Source organism: Peromyscus eremicus, chromosome 7 (assembly GCF_949786415.1).
Source record: "Peromyscus eremicus chromosome 7, PerEre_H2_v1, whole genome shotgun sequence".
Classification (NCBI taxonomy): Eukaryota; Metazoa; Chordata; class Mammalia; order Rodentia; family Cricetidae; genus Peromyscus; species Peromyscus eremicus.
The window spans coordinates 4,823,766-4,841,201 of NC_081422.1; the positions used below are offsets into that span (position 1 = coordinate 4,823,766).

The following is a 17,436-nucleotide window of genomic DNA, read 5'->3' on the forward strand; positions in this document are numbered from 1 at the left end:
CGTTGAAGTGGGTACCTATAACTTGGAGCTTGGTATTCCAGAAAGGAACTCAGGAGTTTTTCCAATGTGCTGTTTACCTGGTACCTCACATTGTGCACACAACGATGTTCCATAGTGTATGACAGAAAGCTCAAAACTTCTGTCTCACAGTGTGGAGTTAGCGTGCGGGGAGACGGGAACTTCCATGGATTATTACATGGAAATGAAGCCAGCCCCTCCTCCCCCCACTAGACGCTGGTCCTTAGGAAGGCCCAGAGAGGAATTTTCCCTAAGACTATAAGGTATATATTAGAAAAGGAACATATTGGAGTCTGAGACACTTACGAGTGTGGGTGCGTGTACACATGCCTGTGAAGGTCATCCAGTATCTTAGTGTTTCTACTACTGTGAAGAGACACCATGACCACAGTAACTCTTATAAAGGAAAACATTTAATTGGGGCTTGCTTACACTTTCAGAGATTTAGCCCATTATCATCATGGCAGGATACGGCAGCATGCAGGCAGATAGGGTGCTGGAGAAGGAGCTGAGAGTCCTACATCTTAATCTGTAGGCAGCAGAAGGAAACTGTGTCACATTGGCCACACTTGAGTTTATAAGCCCTCAAAACCTGCCTCCAGAGTGACACTTTCTCCAATAAGGCCATGCCTACTCCAACAAGTCCACACCTCCTAATAGCACCACTCCCTATAAGCTGAGCATTCACACACATGATTCCATGGGGCCGTACTGTTCAGACCACCACAGACAGAAGCCTCAGCTCTCATTCTTATGTGCCATCCACCTTTCTTCTTCTTTTTCTTTCTCTTATTTTTTCTTTCTTTCCTTTTTCCTTTCTTTCTTGAGACAGAATCTCTGAATGGCCTGGAACTCACTGGACTATCTGAGCAGGCTGGCCAGTGAAGCCCAGAGATTCTCCACCACCTCCCCAATGCTGGAATTATAATCTGCCCCCCACACACACACCTTTTTTTTTACATTGCAACTGAAGTTTGCAAGCACTTAAATTGAGCTGTCTCCTCAGCTCCCTAGTTACTATTTTGATCAACAGGTAAGTTGTGGTTAGCATATATAGGAGCTCTGTTCTAAGGATTACACCTTTCCTTAATGAACCATGTATGCCTGCTGGCTTGACTGTGTAAATGCTCAGTAAATTTAATAGGTGGTAATTTACTTAAGAACAAACAGGACTCCATAGCCCCAAGTCACTAATCTCTGTCAGATGTGGAGGCTTAGAGTAAGTTTAGTCATCAAAATCACCCCTGGGAGGCAAGTCTGTCCTTTCATGGTTAATCAACTACAATCACAACCATAGCCCTCGGGGTACACAAGAACCATCAGCAGGGTGTGCCAACACCAACAAAGGTGTGACTCAAAGGAACACAAGGCATCTCAGAACTTGTCAAGGCAGCACCTCGGTGCACAGTTAGGAAGCTGCCCAGCCAACAAGCTCCATCTGTTAAAGACACTAGAATATAACGAAAAGGGGCTTGTTCCCAGCATGGAGTACGCATAAAAACTAATACCTTGAGTGATGTTATCCACACCACAGGAAAAGTAATTGTACGGTGATAGCATGTACTTGCTCAAGTTGAGCTGACTTTGTCTGAGTCTACTGGTGGGCAGCTTTGCCTCTGATTTTCAGGTTGGTTTATTCTGTGTAGTACCTATGCAAAGTCACAAGCTGACTTGGCTGGCCGAGGGCATGCACCTCCCCCTCCAAGCTGTGGCTGAGAGGTCTCAGAGCCTCCTGGTTTAAGGAGGTTTCTGTTGCCATGCCTCCCTCTGGTAGGGAGGTAGATGCTACTGAAAAGGTCACTCCTATATTTACTTGTTTCTATCCCACTAATTTGAGATTTCATACTTCAGATATGGTAGGATTACTTTCCTTTCACTGAAAGGAAAATGTACTTAAAATGTTTTGGCATCCTCTGACCTCTATATTAAGAAGCAAGCTTGTGGGGCTGGAGAGACGGCTCTGCAGCTGAGAGCACTTGCTGCTCCTCCAGAGGACCCACATGGCAGCTCACAACCACCTGTAACTCCACTCTGAGGAATCTGACCCCTACTTCCAGCCTCTGACACCACCTGCACACTCGTGACACACACGCAGACACATGTACTCATATGCATAAATAAAAACAAATATTTCTTTAAAAAGAGCTAATTTTGGCTTAACAGAGCTACTGCAGACTTTCTGTGTTTGAAGAGCACTCAGCTTGGCCAAGAGAGGAAGTGAAAATGCTTTTAATGGGTAATGTTACATGAGGAGAAAGGACTGGAGATTCCATTGTAAACCTCAATCATCTGTACTTTGGGAGAAGGGAAAGGATAAAAATTGGAAAGCAAAGATAAGGAAGGAGGTCAGGGGAGTATCTTCATCTAATGTGCAGTTGTCCGACCTCCATTTGACAAGTCTCTGTGGAGCCAGTACATGAGGACCTCAGTCATGAGACAGAGACTGGGCGGACACCTGAGCTTCACCTCTGGACCTTGCCTCCTCCATGTTGGCGGCCTTCTCACAGTACTCCCCCCCCCCAAGGGCCAGTAAATCCATCTGAAAATCAGTAATACCTGTTACACAAAGACTCAAAAAGTGGAGTTTCTGTCATTATGTCTTCCTAGATCGCCATCCTCATAGTTACATTTGGAATCTTTTTCCATTAATCTGTTTACTCCTTGGCTGCATGTGTTTGAGCCTAATGCATGTTTAAAAAAACACTGTTTTCAAACTATCTAAATATTCTACAAACATTAATTCTCCTTGTGAGACCCTCACTCTATTCTCTAAGACGAAGAAGGAGACTTAGACAAAGATATCTTAATATAGATAGACCCAGGCCAGTTTCAAGCTCCCAGAAATGATGGTGCCAGCCCCAGGAACTCAAAAGCACAAAGTCAGGAAGAGCCATCTGGTAGCAACTAATCAACAGAAGAGTGCCCCAAATGCAGGACAAAAGCCAGGCCATTTGGCAGTGACTGATTAACCACGGGATGTCCCAACGCCTGAGATGGCACGTCTCAACTCCAGAGACAGGCTGTAAAAAGTTCTGACACAGCAAACGGACAAACTAAAATAAGATAACATGGAGGCCTGGGAAGATTTAGCCAACTAGAATTGTACCTGTACTAACTCCCCCACAACCTAGAGGGACTCCTCGTGGTTTTTGCCTTTAAAAAGCAAGCCTCACAAAGAAAAGGCAACTCCTCCCTGCCTCGCTGCAACCAGTGAGTGCTTGGGGACAAATTCCCTGCCGGCTTGTATTGCTTACAATAAACCTTGCTGTTGCATTCTGGATATCCTTAGTCTTTGGTGGTCTCTCTGAGGGTGATCTGGTCATAACACTCCAGTCAGTTCCTTTTCCTCTTTATAAACACAGAAGCCACTTCCTTGAGATTAAGCATTCTTTCAAGTTTAGTAGGTTGAGGGATTCACTGATGTAAGCTACTCTGTCTTCATGCTGAGTTTTGTGAATGAGCTTGCACACGTGAGTCATGCTGTTAGTGACCTAAACACTGACTCCCTATAAAAGAGTGGCCACTAAACGAAGCTGTAGAAGTCAGGAACTGGAGAAGGACTGCTTCACAAGTCAAGACTGTCTGGATGGAGCCGCTGGCCATCCTGGTACTGCTGAGTCTGCGCCTCTCTTCAGCATATCCTCTGCACGGGGCAGTGAGCAAAGACCACCCCAGCATGGAGTTTGCTCAGGTAAGCAATCAGTGAGGGATCCACTTCAGCCCAAGTGGAAGGATAACTGTGCCTCCTTCATCTTCCAACAGGAGTAGATGACTTGATGAGAAGTTGTGTGAGAGGTAGAAACTCTGTCTTTACAGAGGAAGGCAGCGAGGCCAGGAAGGAGGTGTACTTACTCAGGTGGATAGCTGGAGGCAGCACCAGTTGACAAGAGACGATGGGGATGGATGAGATCTCTCTTGCTTCAGAGTTACTTATCTCCTACAACTTCAAGAAACAATGCTTACTCTAATTTTTCGTTTGTGAAAAAAATGAGTTTATCTAACACCAGTCAGTATTAGCAGCAGGTCTATGTTAATAATGGAAATGGAAACTTAGATACATTCATTTAATGTACTCACACACTTAGGCTAGTTCCCTTACTTTCGTAGCAAATTAAATTGCAATGAAATAATAAAATGGGGCATCTTAGTGAAAAAATTAAAAGTATGACTCCTACTTTTGCTTCTGAGAATAATTAAAATAAATTTTGAGGTTTGTATAAATGGTTTAAAATTCATAGTCACAGCTTTAAAACTGTGCTTGTCACTCCACTAGCAATATCTAGAAAAGTACTACAGCTTTGAAAAAAATGTGGAACAAGCATTTAGAAGAAAGGACAGTAGTCCTGTGGTGAAAAAAATCCAAGAAATGCAGAAGTTCCTCGGGCTGGAGATGACAGGGAAGCTGGACTCCAGCACTATGGATGTGATGCTGAAACCCAGGTGTGGCGTCCCTGACGTTGGTGGCTTCACTACCTTTCTAGGGTCACCAAAGTGGAGGAAAAACCACCTCACCTACAGGTAATGGGTCCAGTCTTCACTGAGTGTTAACACTGTGTCAGAGGCATCACAGCGGCACACACTATCTTCTTCCATTTCTCTCGTCCAGGATTGTGAATTATACACCAGATTTACCGAAAGAGAGTGTGGATTCTGCCATTGAGAAAGCGCTGAAAGTCTGGGAGGAGGTGACCCCGCTCAACTTCTCCAGGCTCTCTGAAGGAGAGGCTGACATCATGATCTCCTTCGCAGTTGGAGGTAATGAAGTTGTACAGTCACTCATCTGATGTTTGAGTTGTTCAGGCACCTAAAACAAAGTACCTCACACTGGGAAATTTGTAAACTACAGAAAGGTACTGCTTGGAGTTCCAAAAGATGAGTAATACAAAACAAAGGGGCCACACACTCAGCTTGGTGAGGGTCTGTTATTAGGTAACACCTGTGTTTCCTCATGTAGCAGGAGTGGCCAAGAGGTTTCTCCAGCTGCTTTCACCTGGGTACTAACCATCACAGAGCACTCATACCCTGAGCATCTTCTAAAAGAGATGCCTTGTGATCCCGTTACACTGGAGATTACATTTCAACATGAGAATTTTGAGAGACATCAACATTCAGACTACACAGTCCCTGTGCTGTTTTGCTGAAAAGGGTTAGAAGAAATTCTTACTAGTTATATTTCCATAACTTTGTTTTCCATCAGAACATGGAGACTTTTACCCTTTTGATGGACCAGGACAGAGTCTGGCTCATGCCTACCCACCTGGGCCTGGATTTTATGGAGATGCTCATTTTGATGAGGATGAGAAATGGACACTGGGACCCTCAGGTAGGATGAGTTCAAATACGAGTTGTCCAAGAATAGCTTGTCTAGAGCCAGCCTCAAATGGAATGTTCTGCCAGCTTCAATTTCTGATTATCTGTGTGTTCATCTAATCATTACTAAAAAACTGTAAACTGCTTCTTTCTTTGTTCCCACCAAGTACAATACAGTAAGCCCCATTAGATATCATTTCTACAACTCAGGATCTTGTACAGGGTTCAAGTGTATTATAAGTAATACTGTTTACCATTCCAATAATAAATGAGTAGTGTTGAGTGAATGCCATTGAATAAGTTGAAGCCCCAAAGGTTGCCCTTGACTTTGAACTCTCATTTGCTCCTTTTTCTTTTAAATGTAGTGATTGGGAGAAAATGCCAGAAGCTAAAGGAAGATGCTCTGTTTAAATAAGCATGCCACCTTTCCTAGCTCAGAAGCCTTTCTCCTTCCCCAATTTTTTTTCTGAAAAACATTATTGAGTCTAGACATGGTGACTACTATTAACTACACTCTACTTAAATTTTATAAATGGCATTTGGACTTTGGAGACAGACTGTTGAAACAATCACAGTTTCTGGATTTCTTGTTAGACCGTTAATATGAAGCGAGTCTCTATTAACGGTGTAGGTCTGCAGCAATGTCACATGATGAACAATATTTCCAAAATTGCCTGAACGTCTGGTTTAATGATTAGCACTGACATAACCTTTCATAATGTGAGGCAACTCTGAGTCCTGCTGTGTTCACAGCAGAAACAAGCAATGGACATGTTTCTATTTATAATGGGATTTGTGCTCTTCATATGGCACCCCTCACTAGGAGATGAATTTTCTCTAAATCTAGTTTTTGATGGTTTCATAAATATATATGATGCTCCATGAATATATTTATTCCCATTAACCTCTCTTAGGAAGGTTTTTTATAAAAATCGAAGGTTGATGATGGTGTCCCCATAATTTTGTTACTTAAGAGATTGAAGAATATATAAATAGCTTGTGATTGATTTGAACTGTGGTTAAACCATTTGTTACTAAATATTAACAATGGTTTCTGATTTCTAGACAACAAAGATTTATTTTTATTGGCATGTGATTCATCTTGGTCCTGCCAAAGAAATCTCTTCAGGAAACAGGACTTACTACTGTTGATATAGGAAAAGTGACCTAGTATCCTGACTAAGGAGACTGTTAGAAAGCAGCTAGTGAAAAACTGTCTTAGACACTGACTTCAAGTTAGCCAGGAAAGATATGTGAAGGAGTATGCCAGTTAGTGAGTCAACAAATAAGGAAGAGGCAGCGTGTGATCCTGAGGGTGCCCTGTGCAGTTGGCAGGAGTAATATGTGCATGTCTGTGGAAGAGTAACTGCTAGGCTCTGAATATTTGTGGTTTCTCAAACAGGGACCAACTTATTCCTGGTTGCTGCCCATGAGCTTGGCCACTCCCTGGGTCTCTTTCACTCAGACAACAAAGAAGCTCTGATGTATCCAGTCTACAGATTCTCCACAAACCCAGCCCAGTTCCGGCTTTCTCAAGATGATATAGATGGCATTCAGTCCCTCTATGGTGAGCATGAAGAAATAAGGGCCCAGGGCATTCTGTTTGTTTGCTTACTCTCATAAGTGCTCTTTGAGAATACTGTACATGTCATTAATAGCAGTAAGGTGTGAGTGGTTGATCATCTTTCCCTCAGCCCTGATGACCCAGAAGAAATATAAGATTAATAGCATCAGAAACTAACTTAGACTTGGTACTTAAAGAAGTTTCTGAGCTCAGATCTCCACAAAATGAGGAAGGAGTCCCAAAAATGATCAGGAGAGAAACTGGCATACAAATCTTTAAAAAGTGTCTAACCACTTGACCAAGGCCACAAGACTGAGTTTTTCTCAAACGTGGTAAATGGGAAGCAATGGGGTTCCACAAGGACACAGGTCAGGTATGTCCCTGCTGGAGTTCATGCCTCCTGTAAGGAGAGAACTTGCAAGCGTGAAGACCCACTTGTCTGACCGGGATGGTATTCCTCTTCTCTGATGCCTACAAAACCCCTGAGTGATGGTGACTCAGATGACATCCAGGTTGTCAGAAGATCCTGAGACTTAAACAGAAGTCACTCTAAGGCTGGTGCAGTCAGGCATTTACAAAGAGCTGTGGAATACGGAGGAACTGTTAGGGAGGGAGCTTTAGGTGTGAAGGCCCAAGGATCAGATGACCAGAGGACAGTGTTTGGGTGTACCTGAGGGCATGCTGGCTCCTACTGAGCTCTCTTATCCACTCACCTCCTGGTGGGTCAGCCACCTCCAGGTCTTCCACCCTTTCCTTTTCTTGGCAACTCATGTAGCTGTCAGTGACAGCATCCTGAAGTCCCCCACCTGGCAGTCCCCACCCTGACATTCCTGGAACCTGCCTGCCTGGTAGGAATAAGGATATTCTATAGAGACATTTGGCTAACAACTGGTGAAACGGTGGGCCCCATGAAATTCTGATTTCTGAAGGAATCTCATTGTGGGAAAAGACTGAATCCTCCAGATGAGAATGTCTCTACTGAAGAAGCATTTACTCCTTATCTGATCACCTTGGAGGAGAGACAGGAGCTGAGAATGGGGGAGGAGTTTAAGGATAGAAAAAAATTCATTATGTGGCTTGGTTAGGTTATTTCGTTTTGCATATCACTTGCCTTCTATCTAAATGGGTTAGGACTCCAAGGATGAATTTGTTGCTTTGTGTCTTCATCAGTATTTCAAATTAGTTACACTGAATAAATATGGTGTTTTCAATTCTCATTTTAAAAAGAAAGAACGCTGTACAGTAAGTCTTCAGGAAAGTTTTGCTTTTATTACATGTTATTTATTTGTGTGTGTGCCTGTGCATGCATGCTATAGCGCACATGTGAGAGGCCAACCTGTGGGAGTGCATTCTCTCCTTCTGCCATGCGGGTCGTGGGAACCCATTCCAAGTCGTCAGACTTGGAAGCACCAGGTTCCTTTACGAGCTGAGCCTCCTCCCTGGCCCCAGGTTTAAAGGGCTGCATACTGTTTCATCTCAAAACACCGTGAAGAAGTTTGGACAGTGTGTAAATTGTTAGATGCACCCCTGATCTTCTAACACTTGCTTCTCCTACCTGTTCCCTTCAGGACCACGTCCCTCCTCTGATGCCATAGTGGTACCTCTGTCCTCTGTCTCACCAAGACCTGAGACCCCAGCCAAGTGTGATCCTGCTTTGTCCTTTGACGCTGTCAGCACCCTGAGAGGGGAACTCCTACTCTTTAAAGACAGGTTAGAACACAACATTGTATTTCCCTAGCTACCCTTTTGGTGTTCAATGCTCAGAGAGGAAAATAAACTTGGGATTATATATATTTATGTAATAAATATAATGTAGTATGATTACAACATATTCCCAGCATGTTTTAAAATCACTCAGCTCTGGTTTATATTGCATTTTTAAAGATCTCCTTGGAATTGTCCAGATTATTTCTTTCTAGACTCCCAGAAGAGGATTTTTGGTCAGTAGGATATAAGATCCATAAATCAGGAAAATTTGTCTCTTTTTTATATTTTTCACTCTTTATATACCATGACTCAAAGAACTTCTAAAAGTGCTAGCCATCTTTAGAACCAGACAAGTATCTTTATCCTTGCTAGAAAGTGCTATCATTTCAATTAATTCATTTTAGAAAAGGTGATACATACTCATACACAATACTCAAATAGTACCAAAAGATATAAGAAAAACCCTTCTGTTTCGGCTGTCCCAGATCCTTGCCTGTGTGTGCCGACTGCTACCAATTTTCTTTGTCCCACTTTACCAAGGTGCTCACATTTAAAAAGGTACGAATATTAAAATACATTTAATATTTGAATATGTAATTTTTAAAATATTAATGGATTCATAAAATACATACTATTTCACATACTTTTGAATGGATTTGAGCTGAGTAATCTTATTGGAACAGGGTGAACATCCCTGTCACCCTAGGCTACATCCATCACCTGGAATCACATGTAGGACATGCAGTGAGCACTGCTGTGAAGAGGTGAATCATCGTTGACCAGAGACTGTGCCCTTCTGTGCTTATTGTTTTAAAGAGAAAGGCTGTTGCAGTTCTCATATATTGCAGGTACTTTTGGCGCAAAATCCGCTGGAATTCTGAGCCTGAAGTCCATTTGATTTCGGCATTTTGGCCCTCTCTTCCTTCACACTTAGATGCTGCCTATGAAGCTCACAATAAGGATAGTGTTTTCATTTTTAAAGGTAAGAACTATACACATTTTTTGCTTTGCTGAAATAAAGCTTACTGTAAAACCTTCAAAGCATGAGTTTTCTCCATTGTGTTAAATTTTAGATGTTTTATTAGAAGAACAAGTCAGAAGTGGTGATTGTGAATAAGCGTTTTAAAAGTCTGACCTACCAAGGAGAACCTTTTGAGGGAAGTCTAAGAAGTGTAGACCAAGAGGCCATTAGAAGAAATGACTAGAGCTGGCTAGTGTAACCCAGAGAATAAATATAGAAATATGGAATAAATACAGAAAAATGACTACGGAAAGGGCAGTGAATCTGCTCATCTATTTTTTCATTTACCATTTCCCCCTCACTCAGAAAGTATTATTTTTGAGAGAAAGTCTCACTATGTAGCTCTGGCTGGTCTCAAACTCACTGTGTAGACCAAGCTGGCCTCAGACTCACAGAGGTTCCCCTACCTCTGACTCCCCAGTGCTAGGATCAAAGGTGTGTGCCACCACAGCCAGCCAGGAAACACTTTTTAAAACACCAGCTATGGACTAAGCATGGAGTTGGGGGTTAGAACAAAAACCAAGACTTCATCTTTCACCTTTACCAAACAATTCACTGTTCTCGGTTCTAAAACCAATTAGTTTCACTCAACATTTCTTGGGAAATTTTTCAACAGGAAGTCAGTTCTGGGCAGTCCGAGGAAATGAGGTCCAAGCGGGTTATCCAAAAGCGATCCACACTCTCGGCTTTCCTCCTGCTGTGAGGAAGATCGACGCAGCTGTTAGCGACAACAACAAGAAGACAACGTATTTCTTTGTGGAGGACAAATACTGGAGGTGAGCTCCCGTGGGAAACTTTGCTTGGAGCCTAGTTAGGAGTCAGTTTCTTTTCTTTCGGGATACCTGCCCACCCTCTAGTGCTCCCAGACCTCAAATGTTCAGACTAAGCAAAAGATAGCACGGTGGTTCAATTTCACAAACACACAGGGCTTTCCAGGTGCACCTATCCAGACACCAGCGGACATGAGGAAGTGTGAACCTGAGGGCCACAGGACAGTGTCTTCTCACGCCATTGTCGCTCACCACGTGGCTGCCATGTAGAGCCAGGGGTAGCAGATTGTAGGGTCTACCAAGTCCTGGTGTGGTAAATAGCAAGCCTGTTTTTAGCCAACTTTTTAAACTTAGCTTCCATCTTCTGTTTATATAGATTTTATGTATTTATGACAGGTAGATTCTTGGGTTTTGTGTGTCCAGGCTTAGAAAATTGACCTTAGGTACATATATGGAATTTCTATAGATTATAGCATGGTGTCCCTGTTTCAGGAGATCATTATTCTATAAGAGATGCTCACAAGCCCAGAAAGTTCACATGTTACCATACCCCCTCCAACACAAAAAGTATTTAGTGCTGCACAATTTGAAAAGTTGCCCTAAGACAGCACATTGGACTGTTAGCACTGTGTGACAGCGTGTGTATGACAGGACTTGTCTTGTGTGGATCTGAATTCCTTTTACTTGCTATAGATTTAATGAGAAGAGAAATCTGATGGATAAAGGCTTCCCCAGGCTGATTAAAGATGACTTTCCCGGAGTCGAGTCACAGGTGGATGCGGTGTTGCAGGCCTTTGGTAAGGAGAACTTCATGCCATCAGCAGTGGGGGCGTTTGGGCATTTAAGTGTCTGTGAGGCTGTTTGAACTGGTAGCTTACTATTAAAAAATGTTACAATAAACATTTGCCTACAAATTTTTAAGTAATATTCACAAAAACTTATCAAAGTTGGTTGATTTTATGTGATGTCAAAACTTGATAAGGTTGTTAAAATGTCAATAATGAAGTGAGAAATTGAAAAGCTTTCAAATCATTTGCCTTATGCCGTTTTTACTCAAATCCTGAAATATTAACTTGAAATTGATGCCAATTGGGTCTAAAATTCTGTTTTTCTTTAACAATTTTCAATATTCTGTCCCATGACACTGGGACAGGCTCACAGTCATCATTCACACCACTATACAGCCAAGTGTGAGCCAGGCTGGCTGGTAGCTGGTTCCATCCCCATCAGCCCTTGTCTCCTATCCCAACTACCATGCCTGGGCTTCTATTGCAGTCTGAAATTACTTACATTGTTCACTAGAAAATAGATACCATCCTTTCATGTGCTCAAATGACAAAATTTGATTGCTGGTAATGGGCTTATGGGAAAGCAAAACGTTCACTTGCTCCCTCTGAAGGCATATCTGGGGGATCTCCCTGGGCTTCAGCTGTGGTCCTCATGAGACCACTGACATTGTTATTAAAACAACTTGCCCATAATATACACAAGAAGAAAATGAACCCCAGATGAGTTTCATTTGTCTAACTCACTTGGGTCCATTGACTCCCACACCATGATTTAAGAGCTAGTTGGTACAAGGGAGTTTGGAAAGAAAGGAAGGAAAGGAAGGAAGGAAGGAAGGAAGGAAGGAAGGAAGGAAGGAAGGAAGGAAGGAAGGAAGGAAGGAAAAAACCCTTAAATATTAAAATCCTTTCTAATTCTGTCTGTTTAATAGTAGTATATCCTGGTATTTTAGCATGCTGGCTTCAGAGCCAGAGAAATGAGATGGAATCCTTCCTCTGCTGTTCACTGGGGCTATTGCCTTGGGAAAATGTTAACACTTTCCTAATTTTCAGTTTGTCCTCATTCGGTTTGGCAGACATTTTTGGTAAGGATTCATCAATGAGTTAAAATCATGCAAATCATTCAGCTCAGTGCCAGGCAGACATCACCTAGCCTACACCCTCCTCCATCAGCTCATGTTCTTTCTTAGTTATTCATATCATAAATTTGATTTATTTAAGGTAGTGTCATCATTTTTCTTATCTGTGTCTGCAGGTTTTTTTTATTTCTTCCACGGATCATCACAGTTTGAGTTTGACCCCAATGCCAGGATGGTGACACGCACCCTGAAGAGTAACAGTTGGCTCCTGTGCTGATTGTCATGAGGAGACATGTACAAACCCTGTAAAATGAGCCCTGCCATTTCTCACCTAACTTATTATGTGTCAGGATGATTAACTATTCCTGTATGTTCTGTGGCTCAAGAAGATGAGCCCAAAAGATGTCTTTCTTAGAGAGCATCACCTGAACTCCTGTACTTGCTCTTGAGTTACATTGCACAGAAGTGAAAATTTCTCATTGCAGTTGGTGAGAGGATGCATCTCCACGGGTACTTTATTGTTTAATAAAGAGCTTTATTTTTGGACCATTCCTGGCTTCCTAGAATAATTCCTGCTCAGAACCTTAGTTGTGCTTTGGACTGAGAGTCTGAAAGACAAGATGCGTAGGAGCAATGGAGCATGCACTTCTCGGATGGGGCCATGTGGAGTGTCTGCACCAACATAATCTTTACTTTTGTCTCATATATGTTGCATTCTTTATGTATCTAAAGAAGAACAAGATACATTAAGAGTTGTCCTCAAAGACTGAGGAAGGAGCCTTCTAGAACACTGAAGCCTGCAAACCAAGGTTGTGAACTAGTCCACTTTATGACTTTACGTGTAGGGAAACAAAATTAATTTGGAGACTTAGTCATCTCTTCATTTCTTCACTGGTACTCCTGCCTGTCACAGAGAAGGGAGTTCTCATATCAACTTCACTCCTTCATCAAAACATTCTCGTTAGGCTCTTGTTTCTAGAGGATTTCCATGCATATGCTGATTGTGTGGTAGTGTTATCACACTGAGATGTGTCCTATCCCATACCAGGTACATTATTGTTGATTCACATAAATGTCTGCTGCTGTCATAGATCCAAGGCACAGAACCGAGTCAAAAATACATTTAACCCAACCTCATTGATTTCCAAACAAAAGCAAATTGTTATATAAGTGGCAGATATTATTAAAGAAGTGACAAGAGGAGGAAGAAGAAAATGGAGACGTATCTATGCCTCAGCTTCTTGAACATGACAAGGGTTTTTTTTGGTGTGTGTTTTTTGTTTTTCCGATAAGACTTCAACAGTAATTTTACATTTTCTTGGCATGGATCCATCTCCTCTCACTCATCTACTTGAATATGAATTTAGATGCATTTTTCCATTATCATGCTAGAGAAAGCTTTCTAACCAACAAAACTAAAGGAGTAGCTACAAATGGCTCATAAGAGGTGGGAAAGGAGATGGAGAAGATGATATTAGGTACACAGGACAAGCCATCCAGGCTATCTAGATATTTATGGAACTATATTTTACTTACCATGCTGCTGTGGATATTGCTCTGTATGCTGTGAATGTGTTGCTCTGATTCGTTAATAAATAAAATGCTGATTGACCAGTAGCCAGGCAGGAAGTATAGGCGGGACAGAGAGAGAGGAGAATTCTGGGATCAGGAAAGCTGAGTCAGGAGTCACCAGCCAGACACAGAGGAAGCAAGATGTAAAAGTATCAGCAAGCCACAAGCCACATTGCAACTTATAGATTAATAGAAATAGGTTAATTTAAGATATAAGAACTAGATAGTAAGAAGTCTGCCACGGCCGTAGAGTTTATAAGTAATATAAGTCTCTGTGTGTTTGCTGAGTGGCTGCAGGAGCCGGGTGGACATAGGAAAACTCCAGCTACACTATGCATTGAAGGAAATTTAAAGAGAGAAGTAACATGACCCACTGTAGTGAACAATTTCTCTGCCTGAAAAGAACAAGCAGGGGAAGGAAACAATGATAAAAGGGCTGTGTAGACATTTATATCCATCTCAAGATGCTCTCTGCAATTGATACCTGAAGGGAAAGGAAAGGCCAGTCTTTCCAAGTGGGATCTCACTGGGTATACTAACTACAATTCAGGGCAGGCCCTGTGCCCAGGAGCGGTTGGCTAACACAAAACAAACTCAATGGTATTTTTGTAGACTTTTTGTCTCATTTTGCTTTGTTTGAACTTTTTTTTTTTTTTGCTTATTGGTCTTTTTCTTATTATTTTGATTTCCATATTTTGTGTTTTTGTGGAGTGTTTTTGGGTGTGTTTCATTTTTTGTCTATTTTTTAGGAGAGAGAAAGAAAAAGAACACAAATTGAGTGGGTAGGAAGAAAGGGAGGAATCAGGGAAGGGGAAAAACATGATCAAAATACATTGTATGAAAATATTTTCAATGAAAAAAGTTTAAAAAGAAAAAAATAAATGGCTTTGTAGATAACAGAGCTGGGTATTAAGGACAGAGCTGCTTGGAGAAGACTATATGAGACCACTGGATTCGAACTACATTTTATAACACTCAGGTTTTATAATAGATAGACAGTTCCCAGAGAAAAGACAAAAGTACAAGAAGCAATCCTAGATTCATGGTCTGAGTAACTTCTTGAAGGGCAGAGGCTTCAATGGTTAAGGAAGACCAGACAATAGTCCAGGGGAATAATCTCATGTATAGGCTCCTAAGAGGTAACCACATGAAGGTATTAATAAGCTGTTTAATATGGAAACATGGAGCTCAAAATGGGTGAAAGGGAGATTTGGTAGTATCAGCTCAGACCACTGAATACACAGTTACATAGATTAACTAGAGAGAAAAGAGAGGACAGTTCAGAATGAAGCCTCATCACATGAAGTGACCAGAGGTAAAGACACGCTGTGGTACTGAACAACCCTTGAATTCCAGTGGCCCACCACCAACGGCATGTCAAGATATCCTGCTGGGACTTTTACTCTGAGTTTCCTAAAGTAAGACCTTGGCTAGTGGAACTGTTTTGACCTTGATTGTGGGTGCTGGTAATCTTTGAGGGGCCCTGAGAAAATCAGGATTATGGTTCAGTCCTGACTAGAGTATTCTGTGGGGCTGGATCATCTCAGTCAGCAGCCTGGAAGCTGTGTTGGATGCTGGATACCCAGGGCCGTCAGTTCCCATCAGAGCTTTTCAGGGAGATCTTCCTTGATCTAACCTGATTTTTCTTAATCTGATATGAATCCATAGCCTTTCATTTTCTGCAGAAATAAAAACACAACCCCTCCCCCAAAAGTGACATACCTTTTGACTTAAATTTTGGAGTTAAGATATTTTTAAAGTATATAGATTGGTTTAATCTAGCAGCTTTTATAATCAAATGTCTTATAGCAGTCAGAAATTTTAAAGACAACACAATAATATACATAATTCAAACTCTGTGAATTTTCCATCTTTATGTGGCTTGTTTCATTTTATTATTTTAAGTCTATATTTTTAATCTAAGACTGTATACACCCTTTCTCTTCTCTCTCCCAAGCCTATGTACATTTTTCAAACACACTGTGACCCATTTAGCTTGGACCCTCCTTTCTTATAGCTTTACTAACTTTATAGACCCCTAACTTCTTACCTAACCACTTCTAGGAATGTAGACTGAGCACATAGATCCCTTTTTGATACACTAACCGGTCATTAGCACTCAGTTGACCACCTCTTTTACCACTCCCATTTTGGGTTGCAAAAGAAAGCCTGGTGGTCACTGCCTGAGGAAAATTCTTACCTGCCTGTATGAACCCCTAGAATTCAAGCCTGGTGACCTTGCTCGGCCAGAGGATTGCTATTGCTTGGGTTTATAACTGGATTCCAGAGATACTTAGGGAGAACTGAGAGAATAAGGAGATGGAGAAGAGAAAAGAGAATAGGAAGAACTAGATGGGTAAGAACTGGAGAGGAACAAACTGAGACAGGGAAGAACCAGATTGAAGGGTTAGAAGAGAGTACTAGAGGAATGAGATAGGAGATGAGGAAGAGCCAGATGGGGAAGTACTAGCTGGGTAAGAACAAGCTGAAAAGGATCTAGATGAGGCAGAATTAAGACGAGAGAATTAACATAGAACTTAGAGGGAGCGGTAGATGAATATAGAGAGAAATAAGGCAAGAAAGGAGCTAGGCACGAGAATAGAACTGAAGCTGTGAAAACAGGATGTTATCCCAGAGGAATTAAAGCAAATGGACTATAGAGCTTGGTGTGCTGAGATTCTATTTCCCAAAAATAGTCTTTGGTCTTTGAAGTTCTCTCTCCCGAGCTCCTGGGATGTATAATATTAAGGCTGGTCCCTCTAATATTATACAAGAGAAAGCTGTTTTTGCCTCCATTATTGTGTGTTTAGAAGCCCCTTTTAAACTCTTTTAGGCCTTATGGAAATTCAAGAGCCCCTCATCGGTACACCAAATGTAGCTGGAAGTTTTCCTGTGTCCCATCCAGTCCACAGCCACTCAGACCCAAATAAACACACAGAGGCTTATATTAATTACAAACTGTATGGCCATTAGCTCAGGCTTATTACTGACTCGCTCTTACATTTAAATTAACCTATAATTCTTATCTATGTTTAGACACATGGCTTGGTACCATTTCTCAGTTCTACCTTGTCATCTTGCTTCCTCTGTGTCTGGCTGGTGACTCCTTCCTTACTCAGCCTTCCTCTTCCCAGAATTCTCCTCATCTGCTCTCCCCACCTGTACTTCCTGCCTGACCATTGGCCAGTCAGCATTTTATTTATCAACCAAATCAGAGCAACACACATTCACAGCATACAGACTGGCATTCCACAGCAGAATCTGTTCACAATAATCACAAGATAGAGTGAGAAATTAGGCCGAATCACACTGTTCCACTGTTCTCCGCTGCTGCAGCCACTTCCTCATTCCAAATGGGGATGGAGAACCTGAACCAAGTCACCAGCCATACTTGCTCCCTTGGCTTGCTGCCCATTCGTCCACCTTCCAAGGGAGCATGCTGCCCGCAGCCCTGCCTACTATTTGGGTCACATACTCCCCAATAAAAGTATTCTCTGCCCTTTGGACAGAATTGCTCCTTTCAATTGGCTAGCAGACTGGTAACAGAATTCCCATAACATGGGTGTGTGTGTGTGTGTGTGTGTGTGTGTGTGTGGTGTGTGTGTGTGTG

At 42.0% G+C, this 17,436-nt stretch overlaps 1 protein-coding gene across 2 annotated transcripts; it reads left to right on the forward strand.

Moving 5' to 3' along the window:
- Positions 1-3,604: 3,604 nt before the first annotated feature.
- Mmp10 (matrix metallopeptidase 10) lies at positions 3,605-12,531 on the forward strand. 2 transcript variants are annotated; one of them, XM_059266648.1, is made up of 10 exons: positions 3,605-3,709; positions 4,292-4,536; positions 4,625-4,773; positions 5,216-5,341; positions 6,731-6,901; positions 8,464-8,602; positions 9,448-9,581; positions 10,237-10,396; positions 11,084-11,187; positions 12,431-12,531. In XM_059266648.1, the coding sequence occupies exons 1-10, from the start codon at positions 3,605-3,607 to the stop codon at positions 12,529-12,531; spliced, it is 1,434 nt and encodes a 477-aa protein (XP_059122631.1). The 2 variants fall into 2 exon arrangements, with proteins under 2 accessions (XP_059122631.1, XP_059122632.1); XM_059266649.1 differs by having other exon boundaries at positions 6,731-6,895; positions 8,461-8,602.
- Positions 12,532-17,436: the final 4,905 nt, after the last annotated feature.

Excerpts from the sequence above, each read along its gene's own strand:
- Mmp10 (XM_059266648.1), top strand. The coding sequence starts at position 3,605 with ATGGAGCCGCTGGCCATCCTGGTACTGCTGAGTCTGCGCCTCTCTTCA. Across the intron at positions 4,537-4,624 it reads AAAAACCACCTCACCTACAG|GATTGTGAATTATACACCAG; the intron begins GTAATGGGTCCA and ends TCTCTCGTCCAG. Across the intron at positions 11,188-12,430 it reads TGCGGTGTTGCAGGCCTTTG|GTTTTTTTTATTTCTTCCAC; the intron begins GTAAGGAGAACT and ends CTGTGTCTGCAG.